At 52.5% G+C, this 16,259-nt stretch overlaps 1 protein-coding gene across 1 annotated transcript in view; it reads left to right on the top strand.

Moving 5' to 3' along the window:
- WDR25 (WD repeat domain 25) overlaps nt 1–11,439 on the top strand; it is a 128,691-nt gene extending 117,252 nt beyond the window's left edge. The window contains exons 4-6 of the mRNA XM_012650102.1: nt 8,599–8,769; nt 10,226–10,366; nt 10,963–11,439. Coding sequence (XP_012505556.1) covers nt 8,599–8,769; nt 10,226–10,366; nt 10,963–11,184 — 534 coding nt within the window. The 3' untranslated portion in view covers nt 11,185–11,439. The remainder of the gene's footprint in view (nt 1–8,598; nt 8,770–10,225; nt 10,367–10,962) is intronic.
- The last annotated feature ends 4,820 nt before the right edge of the window (nt 11,440–16,259 follow it).

Consider the following 16,259-nt stretch of genomic DNA (forward strand, 5'->3'; position numbering starts at 1 on the left):
GGGAGGCTGAGGCAGGAGGATCGCTTGAGCCCAGGAGTTTGAGGTTGCTGTGAGCTAGGCTGACGCCACGGCACTCACTGTAGCCCGGGCAACAAAAGTGAGACTCTGTCTCAAAAAAAAAAATAAAATAAAAATAATATTGAGTCTTCTGATCCACGAGCATAGTATGTTTCTTTGTTTACCTAGATCTCCTTTAGTTTCTCTCAGCAGTGTTTTGTAGTTTTCAGTGTTCAATGTTACTATATTATATTAACTTATTCCTCAGTATTTTGTGGTTTTTGGATACTGATGTGAGTGGAATTTTATTTTTTGTTTTCCAATTGTTTTTTGCTGGTATATAGAAATACTATTAACTTTCTTATATTGACTATGTATCATGCGATCTTACTAAAGTCAGTCCTCATAGCTTTTTCATAGATTCTGTAGGAATTTCCATGTACATGATCATATTGTCTTTGAATGACATAGTTTTACAACATTCTTCCCAGTGTGTGTACAATTATTTCTTTTTCTTGCTGTATTATAATGGCTAGAACCTCCACTTCTTTTTGTGCCTTTAGGACTTCCTTTAACATTTTGTGTATTTTTGGGCTGCTGGTGATAAATTTTTTCAGCTTTTATTTCTCTGAAAAAAAACTTTGTCTTTTGTCTAAAAGATATTTACACTAGGTAAAGAATTTTAGGTTGAGAAACCTAAAATAAACCTTTTTTCTTTTACTGCCTTGAACATGTTGCTCTCATGTCTCTACCTTGCCTGTTTTCAGTGAGAAGTCCGCTGTCGTTCTAATCTTTGTTCTTCTGTATGTATCTTTTTCTCTGTCTGCTTTTAAGATTTTTCCCTTTACGATCAGCTTCAAGCAATTTAAATGATGTGTCTTGGTATAGTTTTCTCTATGTTTCTTAGGCTTTGTTTAGTTCCTTATATCTGTGAGTTTATAGTTTTAATTGAATTTGGAAAATTTTTGATCATTATTTCTTCAATTTTGTTTTTCCCCATCCCTTTTTTCCTGTTACATTTATATTAGGTTTTTTTGGATTTGTTCCGTAACTCACTGATGCTCTGTTCTTCCCTATGTCTTCAAAGTTTACCAATCATACCTTAGCAATTTCTAATCTGCTGTAAATAGCAGACATTGTTTTATTTCACTTCTACATGTTTGATTTGGGTCTTTTAAAAATATCTTACACGTGTATTATCTCGGTTGACGCTCCTTTCTTTCACCACTTTTTATGTCCCACTTTCTTCTGGCCTCCATAGTTTTGGGTGAGAAATCTATAGTATTTCAAGTAATTGTTCTCTTACGTTGTAATTCTTCATTTTCTTCCTGGGTGATTTCAAGATTTTTTCTTTGAGGTTTTTTAACAGTTTGAGATGTGTCAGGGCTTGTTTTTTTAAATTTATCTTTGTCATTGCAGAGCTTCTTGACTCTATAAATTTGTGCCTTTCACCAAATTTGGGTAAATTCCAGTCAGTAGTTCTTTAAATATTCTTTTTTCTGCACTGCTCTCTTCTCCCTTTCCTTTAAGAACTCCATGTATAAAAACATTTAAATCTTTGGTATTAACTCATAGGTCCCTATGGCTCTGTTCATTTTTTCTTCAGATTGGTCATCTGTCCAGAATGATGAATTTATTTCAGAGTTTTTGCTATCCATGCCCACAGGATGTAGTTCCTTAATCCACTCAGTCCTTGGGTCAGTGTCAGGAGTTAAAAGACAAAAACAAAAACAAACTAAGAACTTCATCTGCTATACTGGTCTTTCTTCAAATTTTGACTTCCCTCCCCAACTCTTCTGCTATTCTTTATTTTTCATAGTCTTCAGGTAGTTGCTGTTTGAATTTTGTCCAGAGTTTTTAATTGTAATTTATAGGGGGAGAGAGAGGTCATACTGGGTTTACTCCATTTTGGGTTAACATTAGATTTTGTCCATTTTTAAATTCAGTATTTTTTTCTCATTGGTACATGTTGAATAATTTTAATTGCTATGTCTTCTAGTTCACTAATGTTTTCTTTTGCAGTGTGTCATCTGCTGTTACTCCCCTCTAACGCATTTTTCATCTCAAACATTGCGTATTTTATCTCTAGAAGTTTGATTTTAGTTTTTTAATATATCTCCAGTGTTTCTGTTTACCATGGGCTATCTCTCTTTTACTTTCTTAAACATATGTTATGGAATCACAATAACTTTCAATGTTCTGATCTATCATCTGTGTGACTTCTAATCCCTTTAGCTGGGTTTAGGGACCATAATCTGAGTGCTGAGGTTGCTCATTGTTTCTATGCCCTTTATGTGGACAGAGCTAGGAAATATTTTTATGCTTAAGATAAAAATATATTGTTGTTTATACTGATTTATCCAATTCAAATTTAGGATTACAGAATTTTTCTTTTACTTTTTTGTTTTTATATCTTTTATAAAATTTATTTTTAAAATTTCTAACACTGAAAATTTTTTATTTCTATCTGCCTTTACACAATTATTTTTTATATATTTTACACTAGCAATAAAATGACTGAAAAAAGTTTAATATTTCTTACAGTTCTTTTTGCTCATAATGTATACCCATTTAGGATTTACCATCAAGTTACAGGCTTTCTATTAGTAATGTATATTCAACTGAGGATCTACCATTAAATTACTGTGCTTTAAAGTCTCTTAAAAGAAATCTTATGTGGTTAAGCTCCCAAATCAATACATGGTTAATTTCATTTGCTTAATTTTATTTTCACATTTTAGAGATTGTTTTCTAATTTAATTTTGTTGTATAATTTAATAAAATATGTACATTAGTGTAGAGAAAGAGTTGGCAAACTACAGCCCATGAGCCTGATCTGGCTGTGACCTGTTTTTATATGGCCTTGAGCTAGGAATGGTTTTTACATTTCTAACCAGTGCTAGCACACAGATATACACACACACACAGGAAGGCTATGAAATAGTGACTATATGTGGCCCACAAAACCTAAAATACTTGCTATCTGGCCCTTTACAGAAAAAAATTGTGACCCTGTTCTAGGGTCACATCTGCAAAGCAAGGTACATTTATAGAAATAATCTAAGTTCTACCTATAATCCTGTCTCCCCCATTCTGTTCTCTCCGTTCCTCTAGAGGTAATCTTATTTATTTACTTATTTTCATTTCTGGTTTATCCTTTTATTGTTTTTTAATGGAAGCAAACTCATACATTTATGTTCACATCACTTCTCTTCTACATACTTTACACACTCCCTCGCACCCCTGCCTTTGTATTTTTTTATTGAACGACATATCTTGGAGATCACCCCACAGCAGGATAGGGAGATGCTCCTTCTTCATGTTTACAGTTGCATAATAGTCCAGAGTGGGAATATACTAAAGCTTATTCAGCCAGTCCTTTCTTGATGAACATTGACTTGTTCCCAATTTTTTTATTTTCACAAGTGATGCTGCTTGTAGTGGCATTGTGCTTATATGTTTTTGGGATTTTAACACTGTAAGTTTAAGATCAGTTCTTAGAAGTGGGATTACTAGATCATGCTCATTGCTGAGTAACAGTGCATGTTATTCTGCTTGAAGTTGCCCAAATCCTCTCCACAGGGATTGTACCATTTTGCATTTCTGGCAGCAGTGCATAGATACCTGATACCCCGAGCCACCTAATGGAGGCTGTTGCCAAACTGTTGGAGTTTGCTAATTTGATAGGTAAGAAATGGTGTCTCTGTGTAGTTTAAATTTGTCTTGCTCTTTTTATGGTAGAAGGACCATGTCTTTTTTTATGAGCTCTGGTCACATCTCTTGCCCATTTTTCTGTAGAGCTGTTGGTCTTTTTCATCTATTTTTAGACACTGTCTTTATATTACGGATAGTAACCTTTGAGTGTAATATAAGCTGCAAATATTTCTCCCATTTGTCATTTTTACTTTGCTTATTTATTATTCATGTATTTACTTGCTTTCTGCCATACAAAAGTATATTTTTAAAATTATTATTATTTTCATGTAGTCAAATTTATTCATCTTTTCTCTTAGTGCTCTGGCTTTGGAGTCATACTGGGAAAGTTTCCCCAAGTCCCAGGTTGCAGAGAAATTCAATCATGTTTTCTTCTCATATTTATATGGTTTCTTTTTTTTAATGTAAACTTCAGTTCCTTTTCACATGTATCAATGGGGCACTTTTGATAGCCACTGTCCTATGTGATTGGCTACTTTTACTTGTGTGAATTTAAGACACAGTAAAGAGCCTTGTGCCTGCCCCTCCAGTTTGCCTTGAATCTTAGCATTTAAAGAGATTAGTGCATTTATTTCATGTAGGAGTTGAAATCTGGGGAGAAGAAACTTTTCCAAGAACTCACAGTTCCATCCTGGGTACTTTAGCTCTGCCTGGCCTGGGAAGAGAAGGTTTATGAGCATCTGCTATGTGTCGGGCTCTCAGCTGGACCTGTCACCTTTGTTTACTCCCTTAGCTGGAGGTCCTGCTGTTATCCCCACTTTATAGGTGTGGAGACTGAAGAGCAGAGGGGTAAGTTACTTGCCCGAAGTCACATGGCCAGTAATAGGCCATTAGGCTTGGGTGCGCAGGGTGTGTGCCCAAGAGCTTGGGCCCTCCCACTTGGCATCTCACCTCTGTTCATCCAGGGGCCAGAGAAGCCCCCTGGCAGCCTCTGGGCTCTCCTGACAACCAGACGTTGAGCACAGTCCCTCTGCTCTGCTTCCCTCCCCCACCGTGGTCTTGGAGCAGCTTTCCTTTGTCCCCACGTCCCCAGGCCAGAGCAGGGGCTGGCACACTGGGGCCACAGGAGGGACCTGTGAATCTATGAATGACTGTCATCTCCCCAGGGGGCTCTGGTGGAGCCAGTGGCAGAGGCCCAGTGTGTTGCCTCAGCCCCAAGTGCCAGGATATTGCTGGGAGCCAGAAGCCCCTGGGTTGTGGCATTTTTAAAGCTGTCGACCTTTTGCTCATTTATCCATTTGTTTATCCATTCACTCACTTTCCTAGCTGTTAATTCCACACACCTTGCCGATGCCTGCAGTGGGCAGACCCAGTGCTGGCCAAGGGTGACCTAGAAATGTGAGTGGCAGAGCGTCTGTCCTGGGACCTCACAGTCCTATGGTCCGGGCAGGTGGCCAAGGTGTGCTGCTGAGAGAGCACAGGAGCACAGGGTCCCATGGGAGCCAGAGCAGCGTCGCCCTCCTCCTTTCCATCAGGTCTGGGTGCAGAGGACTGGCAGGGTTGGGTAGGGAGATCTGGCACCACCCCCCAGGTCTTCCTCTTTCTGAGGACCAGCAGTACTTAGAGGCTACGAGGCTCAGGTGTTGTCCAGTTTAGGCCTTTCATGGTGATGACTCAAAAACTAGGCCCAGAGTGGGAAGGGACCCTCCCCTGTTGGCAGCTGGGCCAGGCTTGGAGCCTACCCTGCACCCCCAACCCTGCACCCCGTGGAGCCTAGCCTGCATCCTGGAGGTAGCAGGAACCCAGGGAAGGGAAAACTATGCTTTTGAACAAGTCAGCAGCAGCCCACAGTGACTGAGGTTTGCTGGCAGGCCAAGCAGTGGGCAGATCTTAGGGACATTGGTGGTTCTCATCACCTGAATGTGTCATGATCGACCTTCTGCTTTCCCCAAGACCAAGTCCTGCTTATCCAACAGGGCCCACCACTGCCGAAAGAGTCTGAGCAAGGCTCCCTTTTGGGTCCAGCTAGTTAGGCCCGAGCGGCACCGTCTTACGCCCTGAGATGGGATGTGCCAGCTGTTGGTGTAATTAAGGTTGCCATAAAACCCACCAGCTAGACGCACAAATGGCTCCTCTGCTCTTTCCTGGGGCATGAGCAGTTGTGCAGGCGAGTAAATCATGTTCGGAGGTGCTCCCTTCAAAGGCCAGCCTTCCACTTACAGCCGCGCTATTGGCAGGGATCGCCCATAACACGGCTTGTTTCCCGGCCATTCACTTTTATGACACCCTAATGAATTGGGCCATTTCCAACCATTCTCAGAAAATGTACAGAACAGCGGTTTTCGTTCTCGAAAAGTTTGTCTTCGGAGGCAGGCGGTGTGTTGACAGGGGTACGCAGGGAGTTCTCTGTGGACAGGCTGCCGGCTCCTGGGCACGTTGCTCCTCTCTGGAGAAGCTACCTCTGGGGCTGTTGTCCCGAGATGATTTTTGTGAGCCCCCAGTCAGGGACTGGTACTTAATGGGCACTCAGCATGTGGAAGGTGGGCCCTCATCTTCCTCCATCCTTTCCCTGGGGCAGTGCCTGCTGGGATGGAGGCGCCGGGGCTGGTGGTGGGCTGTGGTGTTAGAGCTGCAGGGGAGCTGGGAACTGTCTGCCAAGAGCCATTCGGTGTGGGCGGCGGGGCTCCCGAGGCTGCTCTGTGCCCCTCATCCCCCAACCAGGGAAGAGAAGTGCCTCAGGGCATGGGCCACATGCAGGGACGTGTGTTGGGCCACACCACTCGTCTCTTGGCAGTTGGTACGCCGGCCATCTCTGGACTCCCTGCTCCTCATCTGAACTGTGGTGATGGAGAGGGATAAGGGAGACATCCAAGCCTGATGTGGCCTAGGTACATGGAGGCCCTGGGGTGGCTCTTGGGAGGGTGATTTAAGTGAGGTGAGGCTGGAATGGCTCTAGGGATGGGAGGAGCAGGTGGATCTGGAGCCCGTACAGAGATTGTTCCAGAGCCATGATGTTGGGGCATTGGTGCCTCCCCTCCGCTCCCCACCAACATAGATTCCAAATTGCACCTTGGGATGGCGCTGTTCTTGGTGGGCGTATCGGGAGGGGTCCTAGTACCAGGACTGACAAGTAGCTCCACTTAACAAACTCATGGAGGACAGTACTTTAAATTGCAACATTGAAATAACAGGCGGGGGCCCAGCAGCCATGGTGGAAGCGCAGCAAGGTCTCAGACCTGCCTGCCGGGCCTGGCCAGGCCCAAGTTGGAATGTTGTGCAAACTCATCAGAGCAGATGTTGGGGACAGCCATGATTTATCTCATCTCCAGATCCTACTAGCCTGCAGCCCCAGCTCTAGAGCCAGCAGGAGCATGAGTCCTACACTCCTGGCTGGGAATAGAGCTTCCCCCAGCCCACACTGTGAGACTTGGGGCTGTGCCTGGTTAGGGCCACCCTGGGAGGGCAAAGCAGGCAGAGGAAATCCTGGTGCCTGCAGGAAGGCAGCCGGCAGCTGGCCAGGGAGGGGCAGTCTGGCTCCCTGCCCTGCATTCAGAGGCCTCTAGGACTGGCCTCTTTTTTCTGTCCCTGGACTGTTCTTTAGGCTTCAGGGGATCCACCCTGAAATCCCCTTAGCTGAGGGCTGCTTCTGAAGTGGCTCAGAGAAGGGAAGTCATTTGTTGCCCACCCGCCCCAGGAATTTATGGAGGCAGGAATTGGCCAGCGGAAGACTGAGTTGTGGGGCCTAGGGAAGCCCCTGCAGTGGGGAGAGGATCAGCCATGCCCTGGCTTTGTGACTTTGAGCAAATCTCCTGAGCCTCAGTATACCCCATCTGGAGAATGGGTCTATAGCCTCTCTTCCCCTGGTCTAAACTAAATTTATAGAGTGTTGCATTTAATGTGAACTTGACATATACATTTGAAAGAGGATGATGGGAAACATGTCAGCAAAATTGGAAAGTTGTGAAGTTCATTTTTTTTTTAATTTGTCAAGATGGCTCATTTTGTAACTGGTGGGGCCAAGAGACTGGGGAACAGTGTTTATGCTGTAGCCACATGGTGGCGCCCTGGGAACTGGTAACGGGCTGGCCAGGCCCAGCAGGCAGGCCTGAGACCTTGCTGCGCTTCTGCCACGGCTGGTGGGCGGCTGGCCAGGTACTTCAATGCTGCAAGTTACGGTTGCGCCTTCCATGAGTGTGTTAAGTGGAGCCGCTTGTTAGTCCTGGTAGTGGGACCCCTCCCAACCTCCCTGCCAAAAATTTCAGAGCAGAAGATGAATGTAATAAAAATGCTCTAAAGAAAGCAAAACAACTGCTTGATACTTAATAACATCAGTTTACGAGACAGGAGGCTATGAAATACTGGTGATGATGCTAAGAAAATACAAAGTGTCTTTAAAGCTAAAATATGTTCTGTGATTCTGGCTTTATGGTCTGTCTCCAAAAACACGTGCTCCGTGCATTACCATGACTCTTGCAGGGACAGTAGTCTGGAACTTTGTGAGTTGTGAATTATGTGACATCTTCAAAAGCAAGACCCGCTCACAAAGTATGACCCTGGTGTTGATGGGTGTCATCATGCTGTTTAGGTGCCCTTGGGCAAGGCGTAGGCTCTTCCCGTGGCTCTTTCGCTGGATACCACGTGCTCCCGAGGGGTCCTTCTGACTGGGGAGAAGAGGATGGCAGGAGGCCACCAGGCAAGGCTTGAGTCTGGGTGGTTTTGCAGAGTAGCTCCAGGGGGTGACAGACATTGGCCTGGTGGGAAAGCAGGGGCTGGGCGGGAGGGCACCATGACTCTACGTGGCACTTGCAGCTGCCCAGCCTGGTGTGTGTGGCCCAGCGTGGCCTTCACCAGACCCGCCCACCGCCTGGGCGCGCGGCGGCCCTCCCTGGGCAGGCACCTGTCCTGTGTTCCCAGGCCTGCCAGCATGACCGGTGCCTGCTCTTGCAGGTGGTGAGACGCTACAAGGCAACCATCCAGCAGACCTTGGACATCCTGTTCCTCGGGGAAGGCTGTGAGTTCCTGAGCAGCACAGACGCTTCCACCCGGGACTCTGCTGACCGCACCATCATTGCCTGGGATTTCCGGACCTCTGCCAGAATCTCTAATCAGATTTATCATGTGAGAAGCCCTATTTGGCATTACTCTCAGTTTCGGCCACAGGACATGCCTGTGTGGTTCTGGTCTGTCTGGGGTCCCAGGCCCCTTCCCGTGGGAGGGGGTTCAGCTGTCTGAACCCCCTAGGTGGGGGCTGCAGGTAGGGGCTGGAAGGGTCCTTCTGGCTGCCGAGGGTGTCCTGCCTCCAAGAGCCCCAGCAGAGACCAAGAGAAGTGGGGCAGATGAAGGTGCCTTGTGCCTGAGCCGTGGCCTCTCTGATGACATCTGCACACTTGCTGTGTGGAGTGGGCAGGCGCTCAGCCCAGGAGCGTCGTGGCGGGGAGCTCATCCTCTGGCCACCTTGGCCCCTGGGCCTCTGCTGGGCACGTCGGCCTGCAGCTGCCCTTCTGTCTGCTCCCCACTTGGCCCTCTGATTTTGGGCTCATTTCGAGCGGGTGGCCTAAGGAAATACTTAGAGCAATGTCCGGCGAGGTTGAGAGGGGAGTTTTCGGGGTGTTTCCTGTGTGGCTGTGCCCGTCAAGCAGTGAGATCCCGCCCCGCGTGCTGATGTGTGGTCACGCGTGTGTATTCTTGTCTGACCGTTCAGTTCCTCACCTGAGGTGCATTTCGCTGCGCGGGTCCCTGGGCTGGGCTGGGGCTGTCCCGAGGGGCTCACTGTGCAGGTGGGGAGACAGCACGTGGATTTGTTTTCTGTCCTGTGCAACGAATTCTCACAAATGTGGTGGCTTAAAACCACGCCATTTATCCTCTCACAGCTCTGGAGGCCAGAGTCCTTAGTAAATGGTAAGTGTCGCTGGGTCGAAATGAAGGTGCCAGCAGGGAGTACTCCTCCTTCCCGCCCGACTGCGGGCACTCCCTGGCTTGTGGCTGCATCCCTCCAGTTTTCGAGGCCAGCATCTTCAGTCGCCTCCACTGTGTGTGTCAGATCCGCCTCTGCTTCCATCCAAGGATGAATGCAGTTGCATTTGGGTAATGATGCAGGATGATCTCCTCATCTCAAGATCCTTCATTATGTCTACAAAGACCCTTTTTTTGACCACATAAGATGACACTCAGAGGCTCGAGAATTAGGATGTGGGTTTTGGGGGCCCTTTCCCCGCCCCGCACAAGGGCTGCAGGTAGCCTCTGGCAGCTGGAAGAAGGGAGGAAACAGGGCCTCCCTGCGGCCTCCGGAAAGGAACGCAGGCTGCCCACACCTTGGTTTGAGCCCAGGCAAGCCCATTTCAGACTTCTGACCTCCAACAGTGTCACGTAATAAATATATGTTATTTTAAGCCACTAAGTTTGTGGGAATTTGTTATAGCAGCACCAGGAGATTCATGCAGAGCCCCTAAACCAAAGCTTGGGAGGGCACGTGGCCCCTCGGGCAGAGTGCCAGGGGCGGGGGGGGGGGGTTTGCTGGAGGCGGAGACTGAGTGTGAGCCTCCTCCGACCCTCCTGCGGCCCTGCCGTTCCTCAGGAGAGGTACACCTGCCCCAGCCTCGCCGCGCACCCGCAGGAGCCCGTGTTCCTGGCGCAGTCCAACGGCAACTACGTGGCCCTCTTCTCCGCCGTGTGGCCCTACCGGATGAGCAGAAGGCGGCGCTACGCAGGGCACAAGGTACCCCCGTCCTTGTCCCCCAGGTCAGATGCTGAGCACTGGCCCCAGAGTCTCCCACCAGACAGCGCCAGTGATGGCCGTGGGACCCCAGGGTGCGTGGAGCCTCTGCCTGGGTAGATTCTGCTTTCGGTTTCCTGGGTGACTGCAGGCCATGTGGCCTGGTGTCTCCTCAAGACCCTGGGCCACATCTGGTCCTGGCCCCAGGCCCCAGCTACCAGGCAGGAAAGCATTGGCTGGCTCATACAGGCAGGTCAGGGCGGGGTGGACGTACGGGAGCAGGACTGGACAGGCATGGGGCCGTTGCTACATCCTCCTCCTCCCCGAGGCCTACCTTGCTGGGGCGAAGGGGCCGGGGGCTCGGTGGCTGTCGGTGGGGCTGGAGCCCTTTCAGCAGGATTCCCCTGAACTGGCCTCTTGAGGCAGGACCCCTGCCAGGGCCCTACAGCCTCAGAGACACTGGGTGCGAATCCCTGGTCTGCTCCTTGCCAGCCTGGGGCCTCGGCCTGCTCCTCTGTGGAGTGGGCACAACAGCCCCTGTCTGACACCTGGCCTTGAGGCACAGGTGTGGCCACTCACCCCCGTCTTGCCCTCTGCAGGTGGAAGGCTACTCGGTGGGCTGCGAGTGCTCCCCGGGCGGAGAGCTGCTGGTGACGGGCAGCGCCGACGGCCGGGTCCTGATATACACCTTCCGCACGGCCAGCCGGGCGTGCACGCTGCAGGGGCACGCGGAGGCCTGCATCGGCGCCACCTTCCACCCCGTGCTGCCCTCCGTCCTCGCCACCAGCTCCTGGGGAGGGGAGGTGAAGATCTGGCACTGAGCTCTCATCGCTCCTGAGCTTCGCCGTCGCCGAGCCTTCCGGACGCGGGCCTGGGCCCCTGCTTCCCTGCGGGAGGGCGCGAGTGAGCACTACTTGTGGCTTTGGGTCAGACCTGGGCAGAGGCTGTCTCCACTGTCCTCTGAGCCTCAGTTTCCTCCTCTGTAAAATGAGGACAAGAATCTGTTTGTTACAGGGTTGTGAGGACTGCGGCAGTGAAAGCCCCTGGCAGGTGGCCGGTGTTGCCCAATAAACGTGTTTTGCGATTTCCTGAGTATTTCGGCAGCTTCCTCTCGCCTTCCCACTCCCAGGCCCGCTGGGGCTCTGGAGACAAAGAGAATGGTGGGAGCTTGAGAGGGACAGCCCTGCTCTGCTGGTCCCAACAGGGGACTCCCGCGGGCAGGAGGGTTCTGGGTCTTAGGTCTGCCCTTAGGGACTCTGCTGGAGCGCAGTGGGCCCCGCCAGCCTCACTGGGCCCCAGCCCCTGTCCCCCTCCCCACAAATGTGGACATCTGGGTCCCTGGTCTGCCTGAGCCCTGGGGCCCTCTGGGCTGGCTCCAGCCCAGTGTGCTTTCTGCCCAGGCGGTGTGGCTGCTGGAGGAGCAGGAGCCCCTGGGGCTGGAGGAGGCCGATAGTCACCGAGGGGCCGCTCCAAGAGCCCAAGGATCTGCTGACAGGTGAGGGTGGTGGCCACAGGTACTTTGGAAGGCTTCCTGGAGGAGACAGACCTCACTTGGTGAGGAGGGCATCCCTGGCAGGTGTCCGTGGGGCAATGCAGAGGATGTGAGGAGGGGCCCCAGGACCAGGCAGAGGGGTCACAGGAGGAGGGCGCCCCCAGCTTTGCCTCTCCCAGTTCCAGCTCCACTGTCACTGAGGCGGAGACGGTGTGCGAGGTGCCTGTCCCCTCCTAGGCCCAGGTCCTCATCTGTCCAGCAGGTGGTTGGAAGAGCCGGCCAAGGGCTTGCTGTGCGGCCAGGGAAGGTCAGGTCTGTATGGTGTTGGGCACAGTAGGTGCACCAGTCCCGGGGGGGGACTGGAGCTGGCCCAGGCTGGTGCGTAAGGACATTTATTTCAGTGTGTCCGAGGCGTCCTTGGGATCTCTTCAGGGTCCACAGGTTCCAGGCAGAGGGAAGAGCAGTGCAAAGGCCCGGAGGTAGGACTTCTCTAGGCCAAATCCTCCTACCCACAGTCAGTACAGGGGCTGACACACAGTGGTGCCACGTGGATGCAGCACCCACAGTGTGCGAACCTGGTCTGGGGGTGAGTGCGTGGCCCCAGTGTCTCTACACGGCGCCCCTCAGGGCGGGCCGAGTGAGCTGCCCAGGCCCACGTCGGGCGCAGGCCGCTGGGCTGGGCCTGGCAGGAGCACCTTCTACATCTTTTTAATTTTAGTCTCAAAAATGGCTGATTTGGTGAAAATACTTGCACCCCATGCCCAGTGAGCCTGGTCCCTGGCAAAAATGGAGACCCCATGAGGTGTGGGCTGCCACTGGCCTGAGCACGGCGGCCAGGGGCGCCGAGGCCGAGCCTGCGCCGTTCAGAGCCTGGCGTGGGAGATGGGCAGGCCTCCCTCACAGCTCTCGTGGCCTCTGGCCTTTGCCCTTTCTCCTCCTCCCATGAGAGGGAGCGCCTGGGACCTGTGAGGCCCACCCAGATCAGCCCCTGACGGCTGCCCCCTGTGCCCCCAGTGCACGGTGCCTCAGGGCGCCCCCCAGCCTGCCCCCGGCCTCCCTCCCCGTGCGGGGCGTAGGAGGCGGCTCCCCTTGCCTTCGGTCTCCTCCCCACAGAGCACTTGGCCCACCCGACACCGCTCCCTGCCCACATCTGCGGTGCCATGTAAACGCCACAGGTTGAGGTCCTGCTCCCTGCTGGGTCCCTGGCCCCCGGCACACGGCAGCTGTTCCACGAATAACTGCAAGCGTGGCCCGCCCACAGGACACGGGCTTTAGGATCCGCCAGACGTGGACTCAGACCCTGCCTGTCTTTCATGACTGTGTGACTTCAGGCAAGCTGCTTAGCTGCCCAGTGCCTCGGTTTCTCCTTCTGTAAAATCCCTCCCCCGATCTTGTGCGGATGAATGAGACCGGGCCTGGGTGGCTCCTGCGGGAACTGTGCGTGGTGGGTGCTCAGAAACGCAGCGGGGAGTGTAGGCTCGTGTCGGTCTGGCCATGAGCTGCAGGAGCTGAGCCGGTTCAGGCCAGAGGGCGGGGGTGCTGCATTCCCAGACCCTGGGTGGGGGCCCTTTCCTGCCGCTGCTGTCCCTGCTGCTCTCCAGGCCTTGGCCTGGGCCAGGTTTACTCTCATGGCCGAAGCCACCTGCTGGGGCCTCCTCCGTTCATTTCCAGTTGACAAGTCTCCGGGAAGAACTCTGGCTTCTGTCACATGCCTGCTCCAGACCAAGGCACCTTGGCCAGGTGTGGGTGGAGCTGATCTGTAGCTCCCCTGGAAGAGCCGGAGGGAGAGTGATATGGGCCCCAAAGAACCCAGGGCCCCCTGCAAGCATTTTCGTGAGGGTGAGTCTCCCAGGTCCAGGCCCGAGCAGGCCCTCAGCCCATGTCGAGCGAATGAGTGACGTACGGATCAAGCTGCACACGAGGCCAGGAGGGAAGGCCGGCCTCCCCGGGGCATACCTCGCTGCCCGCCCAGATGCTGGAGTGCAGGTGCTCTGCTCCCCGGCCCGGCACGAAGCCGGGGGCTCCACCTTCCTGATAGAATTCATCGCATTGTTTGCGGAGTGCTTTCCCTACTATGATTTGTTAGTGTTGCCACTAATTTAACGGGAGCGTCAGTTACGGGCTCCACTGACTCGGCGTGAGTGCCAGGTGTGGCTATTGGATGACCACGTGGACTGCGCGGCCACCCCACGGGATTTGGAGCCAGGAGCCCCTCTGAGGTCCCAGGGCCATCTCCTGCTTACATGGGGCCTTTGCAGGGGCTTTGCTTCTTTGAGCCTCAGTTTTCTCATCTGTAAAGTGGCTCTGTGGGGACGAGCAGGAGAGATGATGCAGGGGAAAGGACTTTGGAGATTGTTACCCTGTCAACTTCACTTGGGACAAACAACATCCAAATCTCTGCCCCTGAAGTCTGTTTCTTTTCCATGTGGTGGCCTTGGACCGACTCAGAGCTCTGACCCTTCTGGGGCAGGGGGACATGCAGGGCTCCCCAGGAAACCCACTGTGGCTGTTTCTTAGCGCTGCCTCTGTGGATGTGAGTTCTCATTTCAGGCCCCTGTGGGTGCCAGCTGGCTGTGAGCCCCTCCTTGTGCAGGTCATGTTACTGGAAGAACGGCAGGTGTACTCCAAGCTTTTATCTGTTTTTTCCAAATGCTTTCTTCCAAAGAGCGTTCTTAAAGACTGACTTTGATCCTCAGCAAGGTGTCAGGGAGTTCACCATTTGCAGTTTTAAAATAAGAAAGCTAAATTTGGAAAATGTGGAGCAGGAATGAAAAAGAAGCGCGGACTCCCCTCCACTCCCCTTCCCGGGCTGAGTGCTCACCTCTGTCCTCACCTGTGAAATCCGAAATACCAGATGTGAAGCCATCATGGGAGAAAAACGGCTTCATCTGGAGTTGCCTCGTGGGCCGTGTGTGCCGACTGCTCTGTCCCGTGTGCCCAGTGTGGCCGTGACTTTTTCCAGTAGAGCTGATGCTTGCAGCCCCAGGGTGGCCGTGGTCCCCACTGTCCAGTTGAGGAAACTGCTGCTCTGAGGCCCGAGGGACGTGCCCAGGGCCCTCCAACCCCCAGCCGTGCTCTTTTCTGCACTGGGCTCCCTCCCCACACTGCCTCCCTCCGGCCCCTCCTCTGGCCTCGCTGGGGCTCTCTGTACATGGGGCCACCAGCTGTCTAGAAGGTCCCTGGAAATTGCATCAATGAATGTCCTCAGGCTCTAGAAGGGGAAACTTGCCAGAGAGGTTCTGGGACTTGCCCACGGTGACCCTGTAAACAGGTGGGCGGGTGGGGGAGGCACACACAGGGCCCTACTGATGGCAAGGCAGGATTCCGAGTGCAGGGAAAGGAGGGGCGGTGGAGGAGGGAACCCTGCACTATGGCTTCCTGGCTGCTTGGGGAGAGAGGACTACCCGGCAGTTCCCGTCCAGTTATGGTGACAGGTCCAAATGCAAAATGTCCAAGGACAGATCTGGAGAGAAATTGGCAGCTCAGGGCTAAGCCCCTCAGGGAGGCACGTGGGACCACTGAAGTTTCTGGAACTCCCTAACTGTCACACATCTGTATCTTTTCACAGGCTGTTCTATTTGCCTGAAATGCCTGGCAAACTCCTATTCATCCTTCAATACCCAGCATGAGCCCCTCCTTCTGATCCTTTTCATTCTTCCCTCTGGAGCAGTGAGGACCCTCCCCTATCTGGATGCCCTATCAGTGGCCCTGTGTGCCCGAAGCCCCAAGCCTAGTATTACACCATCTGCCTCCCTCCTGCATCGCGAGCTCTTTGTGTGCAGAGCCAGGTCCCCGTGGCCAGCATGAGGCTGGGCAGCTAAGCCCAGCACCAGGGAGAGGAGGAAGCACCAAGCCCCAGCCCAGGGGATTCTGGGAGAGAACTGCCGACAGCCATAAGCAGTTTCAAGGCCCAGGGTCCCACTGAGCCAGCTTTGAGCCATGGGAATTTGGGAGGCAAAGCAAGGTCCCCCAATCTCAGCGCCACAGGGAGAAGTGCTCTGACTGCCATGCACAGCACCCCAGGCCCCTGCCCAGGTGGCACCAGCCTGCCACTGCTGCTGAGCACCATGGGATGGAGCTCCATGCCCTCTTCCCTTCTCTGTGTGGTCAGGCCCGCCTGTTCTTGTGGGCTGCCTGTCTCTGTGGCCAAAGAAGTCACTGTCCCCACCCAGCCCTGAGCAGGTGCCCAACAGTCTTAAGTGCTCTGGGAACGAGAGAGCTCAGAGGCCTGGCTGTAGCTGGCTTGGGGGCCAGGGTAGGACAGCACTGGGAGGCGTGAGGTTTGGAGGCCATCTTGGGAGCCTCAGGCTTGGAGGTGGCAACGTGGGAGCCAGGACTCTGAATGTGTGCCGAGGCTGCAAAGCCCCTGGGGTGCCCAGCACTGCGGCCCAGGGCCAGGTGCTT

The sequence above is a fragment of the Propithecus coquereli genome, unplaced genomic scaffold (genome assembly GCF_000956105.1).
Source record: "Propithecus coquereli isolate 6110/MARCELLA unplaced genomic scaffold, Pcoq_1.0 Scaffold310, whole genome shotgun sequence".
Lineage (NCBI taxonomy): Eukaryota > Metazoa > Chordata > Mammalia > Primates > Indriidae > Propithecus > Propithecus coquereli.